Genomic DNA, 17,021 nt, shown 5'->3' with positions numbered 1-17,021 from the left:
TCCCTGATCCTTTAAGGTTCACAATGGGAAAACTTTTCTTTTAAGGGTACCCTGAATCGATGAACAGTCAATCAACCCATATTTAGAAAAATAAACCCCATAGTTAAGAAAAATATATCAAATGCCCTTCACACCCATAATGTAACAAAACTTTGACACCAGAATGAAAAACTTCTCAGTCTCTGTACCAAACCAGGTGTTAGTCCACCCATGAGCAAGTTCACCTGAATAACAGCATCTATATACCATGATGTAGCTGAGAACTACATGCTGATATCCTTTTATTCCCTGTGGCTCGGACTGAAGCCAATACTATGAATACCACAGTGAATTCCAATGGTGAAGAGCAGCAGTGTAGATGCTGGAAGTCTACAAACCAGGTTGTAGTTCAGTAAGACAAATCATGAATTTACAGAAACTAAGAAATGATTAACTCAAAAATAATTCTGGTGGCTGGTTTAAAATCTGTCACTGTCCAGGGATGGTAACAGAAGACAGGTGCAGAGAGAGACAGATTCTGCCACATGCACCCTCAACAGTGAAACCATTGTCTAGATGTTTGGAAATGCTTACCAGATTTGGAATGAACAGATTTTCACAGAACACGGGTCTCCTGGTACATCAGGCAGTAGTCCTTAAACTTTTGCCCATACATTGTGGAGCATTTACAAATGGAATTCTCTGGACAGTGAGCCCTCGATGCCTTTTTATATGTGGCTTTTTGAATAGATCACATTAGAAACTGAGCAGTTCCCTTCCTCAGTTACCAGTGTCACTGCTGGTATGATGAGGAGCAGTGGGGGCACTAACAGACACTGGCGATTCATTTCTTTTATCCTAGTGGAACTGAGATTTCACTTCTTTTCAGTAGAAAATATTAATCCAAGGGAAGAATTTTTTAAAAATGGAAACAATGACTGGTGCCTTAAATACGAGACTGTCATTCTTGATGTTTTTCCAGCAATACAATTAACCCCAGTGTACTTGTAATTTAAAAGAAAAAAAAAGACAGTTTTACAGTGATCTCCATTTCAGACAACCTTAAACGTGCTGAAGTTGGTCCAACAGCATCTCAAAGAATCTATGAAAAACAGAACTTCCCTTAAATATCAACAGAGTTGAGAAGACAGAGTAGAAATCTATAGCACAGATTATCGAGAAAGAACTTGCGATTTCTCATTATGAGTGTAAAATAAGAGGACAAGAATTATTTTTATTCACAATCCAATCTGGTGGCTAAAAGAAAAGCAGTCTTTGGATGTAGAAACCTGGTTTTCTAAAGAGCCCAGCTGTAAGACTTGGCTTGTCATCAGGCTTCAACACTATCACGGAAACACAGAAAACTCTGTTTTTGATTGGTTTACTTGCCTCCTAGGAGACAAAAGCAACTGAAAACCTTTTTGGTGTTTTTTAATTAAAAACAGAAAAATGTGTTAGAAAAGACAGCACAGAAAAACTGTGGCTTCAGCTCAACCTGACCATGTCACAGAGTCCATCACTGTCAGCCTTGCATTCATCCTGCTGGTCAGGCTAATTATCAAGACAGTCAACTTCTCCCTCAGACGTTTCCTTATTCCAGACCAGGGCGTGAAAGTGGTGGTTGTCAAGAGTCCCTGCAGATGTCCCATCAATGGAACGCATACAGCAGCAACAGGATGGTACAGATCCCAATAACACCCCCTAGGATGAGCGAGTCCCGCCGCTTCCTCAGGTTGATCCTCTGGATCAGGCTGTTTACAGCAGGAAAACGATCTTTGGGAAATCTTTATTAAGGTCATATTTGGAAGAAGCCTCTCCGGCAAAAAGTCGTAGGAATCACAAAAATAGAGATCAGCAGTGTCTAGAAACAGTGATGAAAGGCATAGGGGAAGAAACTCATACCAAGGGAATCTTTAGCAGATGCACTTGCCCAAACTGGGAATGTGCTGCGGCTCAAGGCCCCTAATCAATACATATCTCCCAGTCTTGTAACACAAATAAGAATAATAACAGAGAGGGAGGGAGAAGAAAAGGATGATAACAGTTCCCAAGCACTGAGGGTTTACTGCCAGGCTGCAGGACAGGGTGGGAGCCAGCGTGGCCAGGAATGGAGGAACTCTGGCAGGGAGGCACAGGCAGAGCCAGCTCCCATCGCCACCACCGTCCATTTCCCTCCCTTTCCTCATTTTCATTCTCTGTCTCTTTTTTCCTCTTCTCTTAGGAGACTGGGGAGTTCTGCCTGAGAGTTTGAAGATACCTGATCCTTTCCTGCCTTGGATTCAGGCAATTCGTGGGAACCAACTCTAGGGTCTATATAATCAGACACTGGTGAATTATTAACATTTTCAAAGTTACTTCGCAGCAGAAGGCAGATACAGGAGGAAAGTGAACTAAACTTTAGCCCTGACTAACCCACACCCATTTTGTTTGATTTTTTTTTTTGAACACACATTCTTTTGGAATAACTGTGAAATTCCTGTGTGACTAATTTGTATGAGGTGCTATGCTAGGTTCCGGTATAGTACTTTGTCTTAAGAGAACTTAGTGTTGGGCTGGGCAAGGTGGCTCACACCTATAATCCCAGCACTTTGGGAGGCCGAGGCTGAATGATTGCTTGAGCCTAGGAGTTTGAGACTCACCTGGGCAACATGGTGAAACCCCGTCCCTACAAAATATACAAAAATTAGCCAGGCGTGGTGGCACACGTCTGTAGTCCCAGCTACTCGGAAGGCTGAGGCAGGAGGATTGCATGAACCTGGGAGGTTGGAGGTCGCAGTGAGCTGAGATCGTGCCATTGTACTCAGCCTGGATGGGTAACAGGGTGAGACTGTCTCAAAAAAAAAAAAAAAAAAAAAAAAAGAGAGAAAGAACTTATGGGAGAGATGCGTACAGAGTAGCAGAGAAGAGGTCACAAAGAAGACTGGTGGTAAATTCTAATGAACAATTGAGAAAGGCTTTAGTGTTTTAAATCACCAGCTATCTGACTCACACTTCTATTCCAAAGTTTCAAAAGTTTCACTAAATACAAACTCTTATATTCACTAATTAGCTTTTGCTCTGGCTGGCAATCGAGTTCATAGTTTAGTAGAATGAGATAATGTCTATAACAGCACTCTGTAAATTTTATAGCCCTATCTAAAATGTGATTTTGGACATGTGGTTTTATACTTAGGGTGACAAGGGAAGAACAAAATTCACAGCAGACTGGAGAATAACGGCACACATCAGGATAGTCTTTTCCTTAGGCAAAGCCATATCAAACTAAAAGTGACCTTAAATTATCTAGGACTACAAGATACTCAGCTTTTGAAAATTCTAGGTACCTTCCCCTTTGGCAGTTGGGAAGGAAAGCTTTTTTTGCCTAGAAGGCTTGTCTTTTCAGAGGTTCGCTGAATCAAATGACTCAGAGTGTCAGGCTTTTCTGGTTCCCTAGTGGGTTTCTGGGAAGTAGTAATAACCCTATTTAAAATGGAAAACTGAAACATTTTAAAGTAGAGGTTACAACAAACAAGTGGAGAATGTATCCCAGAATTCAGCCTGTACAAACTCTATCAGTAGCTACAGCTCATCTGCACGGGTGGCTGTCTCCTTCCTTCCCCGTTCCAAGCATCTGCCACTGACTTATCTCTAAATGGGAAAAATAACAAAGAAAAGGCATATAATTTATCATGTTTAGGTAAGAATAATGTATAGTGTGGAGTTCTAACACGAATTTAAAAGCTTTCTAAAATGTGAAAGAATTTGGTGAATAATTTTTAAATTCACATTTATAATTTTTTTCTTCTACATCTAGTAGTAAGAAACTTCTGAGGTGCAGTCTTTTAGGAGCAGTACTAAAGAGCATAAACTTTCACAAAGTAGGAATGCACAGTATATTCATATTATGCAATTACTGATGGGCTCTACTGCTACTGAGTGATGGCGACCTGCCCCCTATAAAAAGCACACACAGACACTTCTCCCCTCTACCCTCAAAACACAGAAACTGCGAACATTCAAAAAGGATACTGGCCAAAGTGTTCATTTTGCTGTGAATTGACTTCAACATTCCTCTCTGTGAAGTCATATTTTCTTTTGTTGCCATAGCAATGCTGCAAGGGGAAAAAGAGATGACAAATGACCATTTAAGATTATCCTGCCTGGAACCATCATGCCCTTAAAAGTGAAAGAAAACTACAGTGAACAACATCATCTTAGAAAGCACTGTGCCAGAAAATAAGGGGAAAAAAATCACTTCCCAAGCCACTTTCCCACTGTGCTTTTTCCAAATGACTCCACTCTTCTGGTATCTTTTTATACAAGGCAGTAGGCCACCTCCTATGTTTGCTTCAAAATAACAAACAAGATAAGACATAAACAGACAAATCACATATTACAAACGCTTCTTAAAATTTAAAGTTTAAAAACTTTAAAAAGTTTAAAAAGAATTTAAAAAGAGACCAGCTACTAAAATATCTTTAATCAGGAAAAACTGTTGAAAGGGAATTATAAAAATAGAAAAGAAATATAAAATATCATAAAATACGCATATACAACCAGCCCTTAATTTATGAAGAGATTATGTTCCAAAATTCTACTTGAGAACCAACTAGGCATGCATGCAACATTATGCTGAGTTTCCAAGATGGCTGACAAAGGTCACAGATTCATTAAACGTGGCTAAAACAGCTGGGTGTGGTGGCTCATGTCTGTAATCCCAGCACTTTGGGAGACCGAGGTGGGAGGATCTCTTGAGCCCAAAAGTTCGAGACCATCCTGGGCAATGTGGTGAAATCCCATCTCTACCAAAATACAAAAATTAGCTAGACATGGTGGTGTGTGCCTGTAGTCCCAGCTACTCGGGAGGCTGAGGTGAGAGGATCAATTGAGCCCAGGAGGGGGAGGCTAGAGCAAGCTGTGATGGAGCCACTGCACTCTAGCCTGAATAACGGAGCAAGACCCTGTCTCAAAAAAAAGAAAAGATTAAGAGAAAAGAAAAAGTCACTTTTTGTAGAACACAATCTCTTCCATGTGACTATCTTGATGTCCTGTTTAAAAGATACTTGAGTTAATATCCTTTTTGAGGGTGGCGGGGGGCAGACAGGGTCCTGCTCTGTCACCTAGACTGGAGTCCAGTGGTGTGATTGTGGCTACTGCAGCCTTGACTTCCTGGGCTCAAGCAATCCTCCCACCTCAGCCTCCTGAGTAGCTGGGACTACAGGCATGTGCCATCATGGCTGGCTAATTTTTTTTTTTTTTTTAAATTTTTAAATTATCTGTAGAGAGAGGGTCTCCCTATGTCGCCCACACTGGTCTCAAAACTCCTGGGCTCAAGCTATCCTCCTACCTCCGCCTACCAAAGTGCTGGAGTTATAGGTGTAAGCCACCAAGCCTGGCCCGAAGTTATTACCATTTTGCTATCACTTCCAGGATTATTCATTTCCCATAGTCTTATCTCTCTGGACATTAGAGTCTTAGAGGGCAGGGTCAGTATCCACTTTGATATGTAACACACAGAGAGTGCTTTGCATGTTGACATTATAAATAGCAACAGAAAAAGAAATGCTATTGAGCAATTTTGAAAATATTTTTTTAAAAAAATCAAGAGATTGAGATTTGGAGAAGATGATGGTGAGAGTGTAAGTTCCTGACTTGACCTTTGGCCCATTTCCTCCATAGAATAGCACAAGAACAAAAGCAGACACACTGGGGAGGGTCCATCTGAGGCCCCAAGTTCCCTTGAGATCTCCAGGGAAGAAAGCCAGGTGGAAGGCTATACTCTCTCAAGTGAAAAGAGAACCAGGGAACTGACAGCAGGGAAGCTTAGATTTTTCTTCAAGCTTGAGGCAAAGACCTAGAGCTTCATTACTTCCTGAGGAACCCAGACAGTGGAAGACAATGGATCTGCATATACAGGGGTTGCAGTGAAACTGCTCCCAGGCACTGCAGCTGGGAAAGGACTGCTACATGCAGCCACAAAGAGGACAAGCAGAGAGCCGACAGTCTTGTAGCTGGTGTGATGCCCAGCCCCTAAGGGGAAGAGCTGCTGGGCTTTGCCCAGTGATGGATGCATCACTACCTGGTATGACACTGCTTAAGAGGCTCTCATAGCTGGACCTATCTGGGAGCTGAGTGAACACATTTTTGGTCAGGTGAGGTCTCACAGAGTAAACCACCATGCATCTTACTGAAGGGAAATCCTAGAGGTAGTATTCTAAACAAATGACACATGAATCAAAACTTGAACTGCAAGATTTGAGATGGCAAAAGAGAAACAAAATTGGGTAAGGAGATATACACAGGTTGAGCATCCCTAATCTGAAAATCAGAAATCCCCAAGACTTCTGATCCCAAGTATTTTGGATAAGCGACATTCAATCTGTAAAAGAATATTTATTGAAAAACTTTTGGAATAGTAAAAAACGAACAACAGCAGCAAAAAGACCTCCCCCAAAAAATCCCCCAAAATTGGAAGGAACATTCAAACGGTATGTTGTGTAAGATACATAACTGTCACTTAACACAAGCTACTTCAGAGGTTAAGAATGGAGGGGTACTACCAGGAGACTGACTTTTCCTTTATCCATTTTAGTATTATTTAAGGTGTTACGATAAGAATATTTTGATAATATACAAATGTACTTTGATAATGTATAAATGTCTAATAAAAATGAAAAGAACATTAGAAAAATCCTACCTGAGAGATTAAGAAATGTTAATAACAAGTGAAGGTACACACACACACACACACATACACACACACAAAATTAACATGGACATGCTAGGATTTAGATCACTTTCAACTGAAATCACAGGCAGTGATTATACAGTATTTAGTTATTTAAAAAAATGAGTTAGGGCCAGGTGCGGTGGCTCATGCCTATAATCCCAGCACTTTGGGAAGCTGAGGCAGGTGGATAACTTGAGGCCAAGGAGTCCAAGACCAGCCTGGCCAACATAGTGAAACGTTGTCTCTACTAAAAATACAAAAATTAGTCAGGCATGGTGGTGAGTGCCTGTAATCCCAGCTACTGGGAGGTTGAGGGTGGAGAATCACTTGAAGCTCAGGAGACGGAGGTTGTAGTGAGCCGAGATCGTGACACTGCACTCCAGCTTGGGTGACAGCGCAGACTCGGTCTCAAACAAAACAAAACAAACAGTAGTATTTCTATTAACTTGAAGGGATGTTTATAACATATTGAGTGATTAAAGCAAGCCACAGAATGTATAGAATATGAATCCTCTAATATTTTCAGAAACAAACATCTTTGGAGATGTTTGCATGACAGTGAAAAAGGTATCAGAAAGTTACACAACTGTCAGTTAATGCAAATTGCTTCAGGGGTTAAGAATGGAGGGGTACTACCAGGAGATTGACTTTTTCTTTATCTATTTTAGTATTATTTAAGTTGTTACAATAAGAACACTATACTTTTATAATATACAATATACAAGTGTCTAATAGGCACTCCAGCCTGGGCCAGAGCGAGACTCCGTCTCAAAAAAAAAAAAAAGAAAAAGGAAAAGGAAAAGAACATTAGAAAAATTCCACTTAAGAAATGTTAAATAACATTTGAAGCTACACGCACACACACACACACACACACACACACACACACACACACACAATTAATATGGACATACTAGGATTTGGATCACTTTCAACTGAAATCACAGGCAGTATCTCTGCAAATTTAGAAAATGAAAAGTCCTAGAGAATATTACAGTTCTTCCGGGGTCCTGATTTCCCATGTGTTCTAATGCTGACAATTCCATCTTCCCAATACTTTTAGGCCTATTCTAGAAAAATATCTGTTCATGTGGAAATATTATGGTCTGGTCTTTTTAAATGACATTTCAGAATAAAGAAATGTAATTGGGTAAAACCAAAACAAACATACAAACAAAAACAAAACACATTAGCAGCTCCAAATCCACCACTGTGATTCACCTCAATAAAATTACGAGTCAAGCAATGATTTTAAAAAGTTTTCCATAGATCTTGGAAAAGCTCAAGAATTGAAGGGATCAGTCTCTCTGAGGGAAGAACTGTGGAGTAGGGTTAAAAATGGAGATTTGGGCCGGGCACGGTGGCTCACGCCTGTAATCCCAGCACTTTGGGAGGCCGAGGCGGGCGGATCACAAGGTCAGCAGATTGAGACCATCCTGGCTAACACGGTGAAACCCCATCTCTACTAAAAAATACAAAAAATTAGCCAGGTGTGGTGGCGGGCACCTGTAGTCCCAGCTACTTGGGAGGCTGAAGCAGGAGAATGGCGTGAACCTGGGAGGCGGAGCTTGCAGTGAGCTGAGATCGCGCCACTACACTCCAGCCTGGTCCACAGAGCAAGCCACCGTCGCATGAAAAAAAAAAGGAGATCTGTAGAAATTTGCACAACGAGCTGCCATACCCCACAATTGCCTTCCCTAACCCATGCAGCTAGCTGGCTGTCCCCAGTCCAGCAGAAGACCTAGCCCAGGAGAAGAGACATAGATGTCTAGCAATTTGAAGTCCCCAGTGAAACAGCCAGGTCCGCCTAATCATGCACGGTGAGGCCTAACACTCAACAAGGGTCACCATCCTGTGCTCACAGGATGAGCTTCCCAACACACATTCTTTTCACAACATGGAGAAACACCATATCTACAGAAAAATAAAAAATAAAAATAAAAAAATTGCTGGGCATGGTGGTGTGTGCCAGTAGTCCTGGCTATTCAGAATGCTAAGGTGGGAAGGATTGCTTGAGCCCAGGAGGTCAAGGCTGCAGTGAGCCATGATCATGCCACTGCACTCCAGTCTGGGTGATAGCAATGAGTGATTGGAAGCTCATCCTCTTTTGGAGTCACACCCTTAAATATGAAGGAACGGCCAATACTCACCAGATGTGTGAGAAGATAACATAAAAGACAGAGTTCAAATAAAATCACCCAGCAAACAGAAAAGTGAGGCTGAGCAAACAGGGGCAATAAATGAAGCTCAAGAAACTCTAAAATAAAATTACATTTAATGTTTTCAGAGAGATAAAAGATTATTACATCCACAATGCATACACATAAATGTGTGTATCTGTCTCTCAGGAAAGAGCTCATGTAAATTAAATGAAGAGCTGATATAAAAATGTAATAGAAGAACTGGAAGGAGAAATTCAGTAAATCTCCCAGAATGTTAAACAAAAAGATCAATAGAAAACAGAGAAAAGGTAAGAAAGGATCAATTCACAAGGCTCAACACTTAATGTTTTTAATATTTTTTGAATGAAACAACAGAGAAAGAAGAGTGAAGAAAATGATAAAGAACGTAAGACAATTTCCAAGAACTGAAGATGAGTTTCCAGATTGTAAGAGTTCACTCAATGCCCAGAGCATTGGACTGGAAAAGATGCATGCCACTGTGTCCAGCCTGGACTTTAGAAGCAATTCTGGAAACAATGCCTTTAAAAATTTCAAAATTATTTCCAACTCAGAATTCTAACTTGGTTAAGTTAAATAATGAATCAAGAATATGAGCAGAATAAAGACATTTTGGATGTAGGCAGTCCAAAACAATTTACCTCCTGTTCTTTCTCAGGAAGTTACTAAGGACATGGTTCAGCATAATAAGGGAATAAAGTAAGAAAGTGGAGGCACTAATCCCAAGAAATAGGTAATCCAATAGAGGAAATTATTTTAGGATAATGGAGGAAGGACATCTAGGACCATAGCAATGTTGGAGGTGTAGAGAATCACCAGTCAAGATTAGAGCAGAAGGAGGGAGCAATGTCAACCGCACAATACACTGAATTTTTGATCCCCAAATGAAAGGAACACAAAAGAGCTTAACAAACAACTTCCTTTGCATCATTTAGTTCTTATTCATAATTTTTCAGTTTGAGAGATTATGACAAAATATGATACACTGAAAATGTGGTTGTTTTGTAAAAAAATTTATAAGGTATTACAAGTAGATACTATAGTCTTGTATAAAGTAACAGCTTTCAAACCTACACTGGCCCATATATCAATCTTTGAATGATATATGCCTCTGTTTGTTATTATATATTATTATTTTTTTGAGACAGGGTCTCACTGTGCCATGCAGGCGGGGCTGCAGTAGCACCATCACAGCAGCCTTGACCTCATGCATGCAAGTGCTCCTCCTGCCTCAGCCTCCCAAGTGGCTGGCTTACAGATGTGCACCACCATGCCTGGCTTTTTAAAAACAACTTTGTAAAGATGGGGTCTCACTATGTTGCTCCGGCTGATCTCGAGTTTCTGGCCTCAAGCAGTCCTCCCGCCTCAGCCTCCCAAAGTGTTAGGATTATAGGCGTGCGCCACCATGCTGGGCCTGCTTCTGTTTTTTAAACTGGAACTATCACCATTTCCTGTATACTTTGACTCACCAAGTGGACAGAGGTTAAAAAATAATTTCTGCAAAGGACTTTGTACTCCTTTGGGAATAGATATCATCACCATACATTATGTTAACTTGTTGAAGAAGCATGATTTCCAGTACCACAAAGTATATCTAGACATACTTTCCCATCTCATTTCATGACTTTACAGTCAAGCAGAACGAAATCTAGGCTGTTATTTCAAGGGTCAAATACTTAGAAGCAAAATATAAGCTCTAAATAATATATAATGCTTTTAAAATGATAAATCATTGATATGCTTATGGGAACTTCAACTTTCTTACCTCTTACCTATTCTGTGAACTGAACTCAGTCACGTTTTTTTCAACAACAGATAATACAAGTCATACATTTAAAGGTTAGAAATAAACATATAAATATTAAAAATGCTAGCTCTTTTCAATAACTTGTTGTCAAAGTCTATATTCAGTTACTCACATAGTTTTAAAATGTACCTCTAAAAGGAAAAGGTGAATTTTTCCACATGGAATATGCAAAAATATTACTTGACACAAATTTTACATTCTTCATAAGAAATCATAACTAGCTTTATACTCAGTGAAACTTTTCTTGTAATGCCTATCACATTTTGAAGCAAGGGAAAATACTGAAATAAAAGACCTTCTAATAACAAGTTTTTTAACTAGTAAAATAATGGTAACAATTCAATGGTTCTCAATTGTTCCTTTTCTTTTTTGTCCTATGAGGTACCCCAAGTTTTTATACTCATATTATCAGCCCTTAAATAGGCCAGTGCTGAAGTGGAAGCTTAATTAAGGCAGCCTGGCCCTAGAAGAGAAGGCAGAAAGAAAGGGAAATAAAGAAAAAAAGAAAAAGGATTATTGGGAAACTTTAAGCAAATAATTCCTGGCAAAATGTGATCAGATCTCATGTGCTGATGAAAAGGAAAAAGTTACAAGGAAGATACTTCAGTCAACATTAGGCAATTCTGTTAAAATTTTCTTCAAGTGGAAGGCTCAGCACATACAATTTAAACAAAAATTCAAGACACAATAATGGCTTATTGTTATAAAAGATTATAATGTATTAAGATTATTAATGATGGAAAATATTCTAATCCATTGAATAAAGAATCCATGAAGCCATACAAAAGAAACAGATATTTAGGAAATGAACACTGAAATACTTAGGAGTAAAGAGGATCAATGCATCTTAAACTTTGTAGAAGTTGGGTAAAGAGTATATAGGACTTCTTTTCACTACTGAAATTTTTCTGAAATCTGAAATGATATCAAAATAAAAAGCTAAAAAAGAAAGGAGTGGTATTAATAATATAGTTACCATTTACAAATTACCTAGTATTAGATCAGGCATTTTCTTCACATTATCCTTAACGGTCTTACAGGTAAGTATTATCATCAATACTGTACTTTTAAACAGATAAGAAAATGAAAGTTCCAAGAAGTTAAAGTAAATTATCTAAAGAACAGAGATCTAAGATCTAATAAACAGCACAGGCAGGTTCCAAGCCAAATCAGACCCGAAACCTCGTATTCTTTCTACAATGTGGTTTAGATAGAGCTCTGTTTCTAGAGTTAGACTAAGACTGAAGGATCTGAATCCTTAATACTATTTACTAATCATGTGACCAAAGACTAATTACTTAATTTCTTTTTTGTTTTGGAAATAGTTCCTAATGATTTGTGTCTATCTAACAGGTTATTGAGAAAATTAAATAAAATAATGCAGGCAAAGTACTTTTAGCACAGGCCCAATATCCGTGGTCAGAATACAATTGTGGCTGGGTGCGGCGGCTCACACCTGTAATCCCTGTACTTTAGGAGGCCAAGGCGGGCAGATCACCTGAGGTCAGGAGTTCGAGACCAGACTGGCCAACATGATGAAACCCTGTCACTACTAAAACTACAAAAAATTAGCCGGGCATGGTGGCACACACCTGAAATCCCAGCTACTCAGGAGCCTGAGGCAGGAGAATCACTTGAACCTGGGAGGCGAAGGATGCAGGGAGCCGAGATGGCACCACTGCATTCCAGCCTGGGCAACAAGAGTGAAACTCTATCTTAAAAAAAAAAAATATATATATATACACACACACACACACACACACACACATATATATACACACACACACATACACACACACACATTTGTTATTGTCATGTACTTTGATTTACCTTTCCTGAAAACCAATGCTTTACATATTGGTGAATTCTAGAGCACAGAGACTGTATCTAGTTAATGTTCTTTTTTACTGTCATAAAATAGGTATTTTAAAATTCATCAAACCTAGAAAGCTAAGTAGTTCAAAACAACAAATAAATGTCCCTTAACTTAAGCAAGAAACTAGTTCAATGTTATTACAGATACTATGAACTATTACTGCAGATTTTTTGCAGGTGCTATAACAGAAAAGTCTATATGAATGGCATAAAATTATTTATCAAATTATGCTTAAGATCGCTTTCCTTTAAAAAGTGAGAATAAAAAGATTGAGATTGAAAATATTAAATAGAAATTAATTGCAAAAATTAACTTAAGCAAAACAACTTAAAGTAACTATGGAAATATACTTGGGTGTCAAACATCTCTTACAAGGGAAGGACACAGTAAAAATTCCATCTTTAAGGAGGATAAATGAACTTTAACTCTGATCTGTTCATTAAAATGTTTTTTCTTTAATTCTAAAACAGCTGTAACACTGTTCATTAAATTTATGTGCAAACAAACAAAAACCAACAAAGCAAAACAAAAACTTATTCCTACCTTATTGTCTCTTCTATCAGACGATCTGAGCTGCAAATAAAAAGAAAATTCAAATTCTGAATTTACTAAATGAACACTTAAAACCTGTATTAATTTTTCTACATCTATAGATAAACTTTTTAGTCATTTATGTATACAGAATGTCTAGCTTTTTGAAAGCATCTGGGGAAAATTCTGGACTCTAATTTTTTTTTTTTTTTTTTTTTTTTAAGACAGTCTCGCTCTGTTGCGTGGGCTGGAATGCATTGGTGTAATCTCAACTCACTGCAACCTCCGCCTCCTGGGTTCAAGTAATTCTCCTGCCTCAGCCTCCCAAGTAGCTGGGATTACAGGCACCTGCCACCATGCCTGGCTAATTTTTGTATTTTTAGTAGAGATGGGGGTTTCACCACGTTGGCCAGGCTGGTCTCGAACTCCTGACCTCAGGTAATCTGCCCAACTCGGCCTCCCAAAGGGCTGAGATTACAGATGTGAGCCACCGTGGCTGGCCTGGACTTTGAAATAAATTTAATTTTATTCGCATACAATATATATAATTTCCATCTTATGAGCAGGCATGGTGGCTCATGCCGGTAATTCCAGCACTTTGGGAGGCCAGTGCAGGTGGATCACTTGAGGGCAGGAGTTCGAGACCAGCCTGGCCAACATGGTGAAACCCTGTCTCTATCAAAAATACAAAAATTAGCTGGGTATGCTAATGTGTGCCTGTAGTCCCAGCTATTCAATAGGCTGAGGCACAAGAACTGCTTGAACCTGGGAGGCATAGGTTGCAGTGAGCCGAGACCATCGTGCCACTGCACTCCAGCCTGGGCCACAGAACGAGACTCTGTCTCAAAAAAACTCCAAACAAATAATTTCTATCTTACTTTTGCTAGCTTAAATCGATTTTTTCCACAGAGATACCTGATAATTAAACTTGGAACAGTTTTAATGACAGCATAAAGAAATGAACTTTTTCTTTAAATAGCTCAAAGTTGTCACTATCATCTATTCAGAACTTAAGAATTAGAACCAACTTGTTGAGATAGGACAGGCAAATATAATTTTGATGTCTATAAACAGTAAATATTTACATCCTAATGTTTATTTCTTTTTTGGGAAACAGGTTTTTTTTTTTTGTGAAACTAAAACAAATTTCAGACTTTAGAATTCAAGAATATTAATAAAGATACCAAATACACCTTTCATCTGTAAATTGTTTCCCTTTATGCAGCACACATTGGAAAGAAACAAACAAACAAAGCCATTTTAGGGATAAATGAATAGGTAAAGTTTGGTGAAGGGCTCGCTTTACAGCAGAAGTAGGAAAACAAACTTCCAGACATCTGTATCCACTTGACATAGAGTAAGGTACACAGTAGGCACTCAAATAAATATTTGCATGTATTTTTCCAACTACTTATTTCCAAAAGAATTTCTAAGTTCATGCTACAAAGCAGTAAGTCAAGGTTTCATTATAAAGTAGTGGACTAGGTAATCTAAATTATTGCATATATTAGGGAACAAACGAGCTTTAAAAAGTCATAAATACCAGCCGGGCGCAGTGGCACACGCCTGTAATCTCAGAGCTTTGGGAGGCCAAGGCAGGTGGACCATGAGGTCAGCAGTTCTTGACCAGCCTGGCCAACACAGTGAAACCCCGTCTCTACTGAAAATACAAAAATTAACTGGGGGTGATGGTAGGTGCTTTTAATCCTAGCTACTTGGGAGGCTGAGGCAGGAGAATCGCTTGAAACCGGGAGGCGGAGGTTGCAGTGAGCCGAGATCGCGCCACTGCACTCCAGACTGGGCGACAAGCTAGACTACGTCTCGGGGTCGGGGGGGATGTCATAAATAGCATATATAAATCCTGTTATTAAAAATTTCAAAAATTACAAAGATGGTAGTGAAAGACAGACTATGTGGCTATTTAAATGCTGAATCTACCACTTACTAGTTATTCGACACAAGGCAAGTTTCTCTGTGCCCCAGTTTTCTCATCTGTAAACTGGCAAGGATCATAAAACCTACTTGTTCAAATCAAGGGGTCTGTATAGATAGTGACTGGATCAATACCTCACATATAGTAAGTGTCAAGTATTTTTTGCTATTAGTTTCTCAATAACTACAGATGGTAAATCTAAGTATAAAATTGATATAAATTTCCAGATAAAACTCACTATTCTGATGAAATCTACGATTACTAAGTATGCACTTACTCTTCTAACAAACACATATAGAAGCACCCCTGGAGGGTACTGGGTCAGAAGGTGGCTACAAAGATACGGCACTAACCTGCCAAGATCTTACAATGAAGACTGACAAGACACATGCCAAAAGGCATCTGGTGAACTGGTCACAAGGTCACAACAGAGAAAGACCCTGTCTCAAAACAAAACAAAAAAACTCCACACATACACAACATTTATTAAGTTCACCCTCTTCTATCAGTGAGGTTGTAAACAATTACAAGAGTAACATCAAGGATCACTGATCACTATAACAGGTAAGATAATAATGAAAACATCTAAAATACTGTTACCAAAATGTAACACAGAGACATGAAGTGAGCATATGCTGTTAGAAAAACGGCAAGACTTGCTTGACACAGGATTGCCACCAACCTTCCGTTTGTAAAAAATAATATCTGCAAAGTGCAATAAAGCAAAGCACAATAAAATCTGGTAGGCCCGTACATGACATTTCTTTGTATTATTACTGTTTTTCCTTGTAGAGATGGGGTCTCACGGTCACCCAGGCTAGAGTGCAGTGGCACCATCACAGCTCACTGCAACTTTGAACTCCTGAGCTTCAAGCGATCCTCCTGCCTCAGCCTCCCAAGTAACTGGAATCACAGGCATAAGCCACCACACCTAGCCTCTCTGTATTATTTCTTAAAACTGCATGCATGCACATCTATAATTAACTCAAAACAAAAAGTTAAACATTTATAAAGTGACCAATGTACCAAATGACAATAACAAAAACCCAATTCCAATTTAGATTGACTACAAAGCTACATACCTTAAGTAGTATATAACTGTGAAGCAGCATTTAAAAAAACAGATAACCAGTCTATTTCTAACTAAATAAACTCAATGTATCAGCCTAGAAAGAAATATAAAATTACAAAGCCAAGCATTTCACGCAAATTGTCAGAAAGTCAGCCAGGTACACTTCATCATTTCCACTATCTGCTTTCTGTAATTCTCTTGTATCTATTCTCAATCATACAGGTCAGAACTAAATTAACTAATAAACTAGCTTAACTACTAAACTTTAGTTGGAAAATAAACTCATTATAATTTGTACTTAATGTTCCTGAGGAACTGGAGTTGAAATGGATGCTAAGGAACAACTTTCTGTGTCATTATATATAAAGAAAATTCTTTGAAGTTGTTTGTGGCACACAGATAGAATCCTTATTCTATGTAATGAGACTCGCTTTTTGTACTCATTACGTAATGAGTACATATGTTTTATGTATACTTTCTGAAAATGTCATTTTGACCAATTTAAATCACATTTTACATGTAATAAAACCATTTTCTATTTACATGAATCAAATAAAGTCTCATAAAGCAAACACTTGCGCCCCCACTTATTTCCCACTTTTTGCACAAAATTGGATTTTCATAGAATAGGTTTTCTTAAAAGGATAAAAGGTCACTGAAATTGGTCATTTTATGTATTTGAGACTGACAACTATCCCCATGTTACAGTAATTTTATAGCAATACTGGAACTGCAAGTCAAAGAAAAGAGTGTTTGCTGGATTCACTCGAAAATGAAACCAACTGGCCGGGCACAGTGGCTCACGCCTGTAATCCCAGCACTTTGGGAGGTTGAGGCAGATGGATCACCTGAGGTCAGGAGTTCAAGACCAGCCTGGCCAACATGGTGAAACCTCGTCTCTACTAAAAATACAAAAATTAGCTGGGTGTGGTGG

At 38.9% G+C, this 17,021-nt stretch overlaps 1 protein-coding gene across 1 annotated transcript in view; it reads right to left on the bottom strand.

Moving 5' to 3' along the window:
- Nucleotides 1-1,194: 1,194 nt before the first annotated feature.
- Nucleotides 1,195-17,021, bottom strand: part of GOSR1 (golgi SNAP receptor complex member 1) — an 82,368-nt gene continuing 66,541 nt past the window's right edge. Inside the window, exons 6-8 of the mRNA XM_011990386.1 lie at nt 13,095-13,119; nt 3,988-4,070; nt 1,195-1,752 (exon numbers count right to left, since the gene is read on the bottom strand). Of these exons, the coding sequence (XP_011845776.1) occupies nt 1,470-1,752; nt 3,988-4,070; nt 13,095-13,119 (391 nt within the window). The 3' untranslated portion in view covers nt 1,195-1,469. The remainder of the gene's footprint in view (nt 1,753-3,987; nt 4,071-13,094; nt 13,120-17,021) is intronic.

The sequence above is a fragment of the Mandrillus leucophaeus genome, unplaced genomic scaffold (genome assembly GCF_000951045.1).
Source record: "Mandrillus leucophaeus isolate KB7577 unplaced genomic scaffold, Mleu.le_1.0 Scaffold379, whole genome shotgun sequence".
NCBI lineage: Eukaryota > Metazoa > Chordata > Mammalia > Primates > Cercopithecidae > Mandrillus > Mandrillus leucophaeus.
Note: the sequence above shows the minus strand (reverse complement) of the source record. Positions and strands in the feature narration are given on the sequence as shown.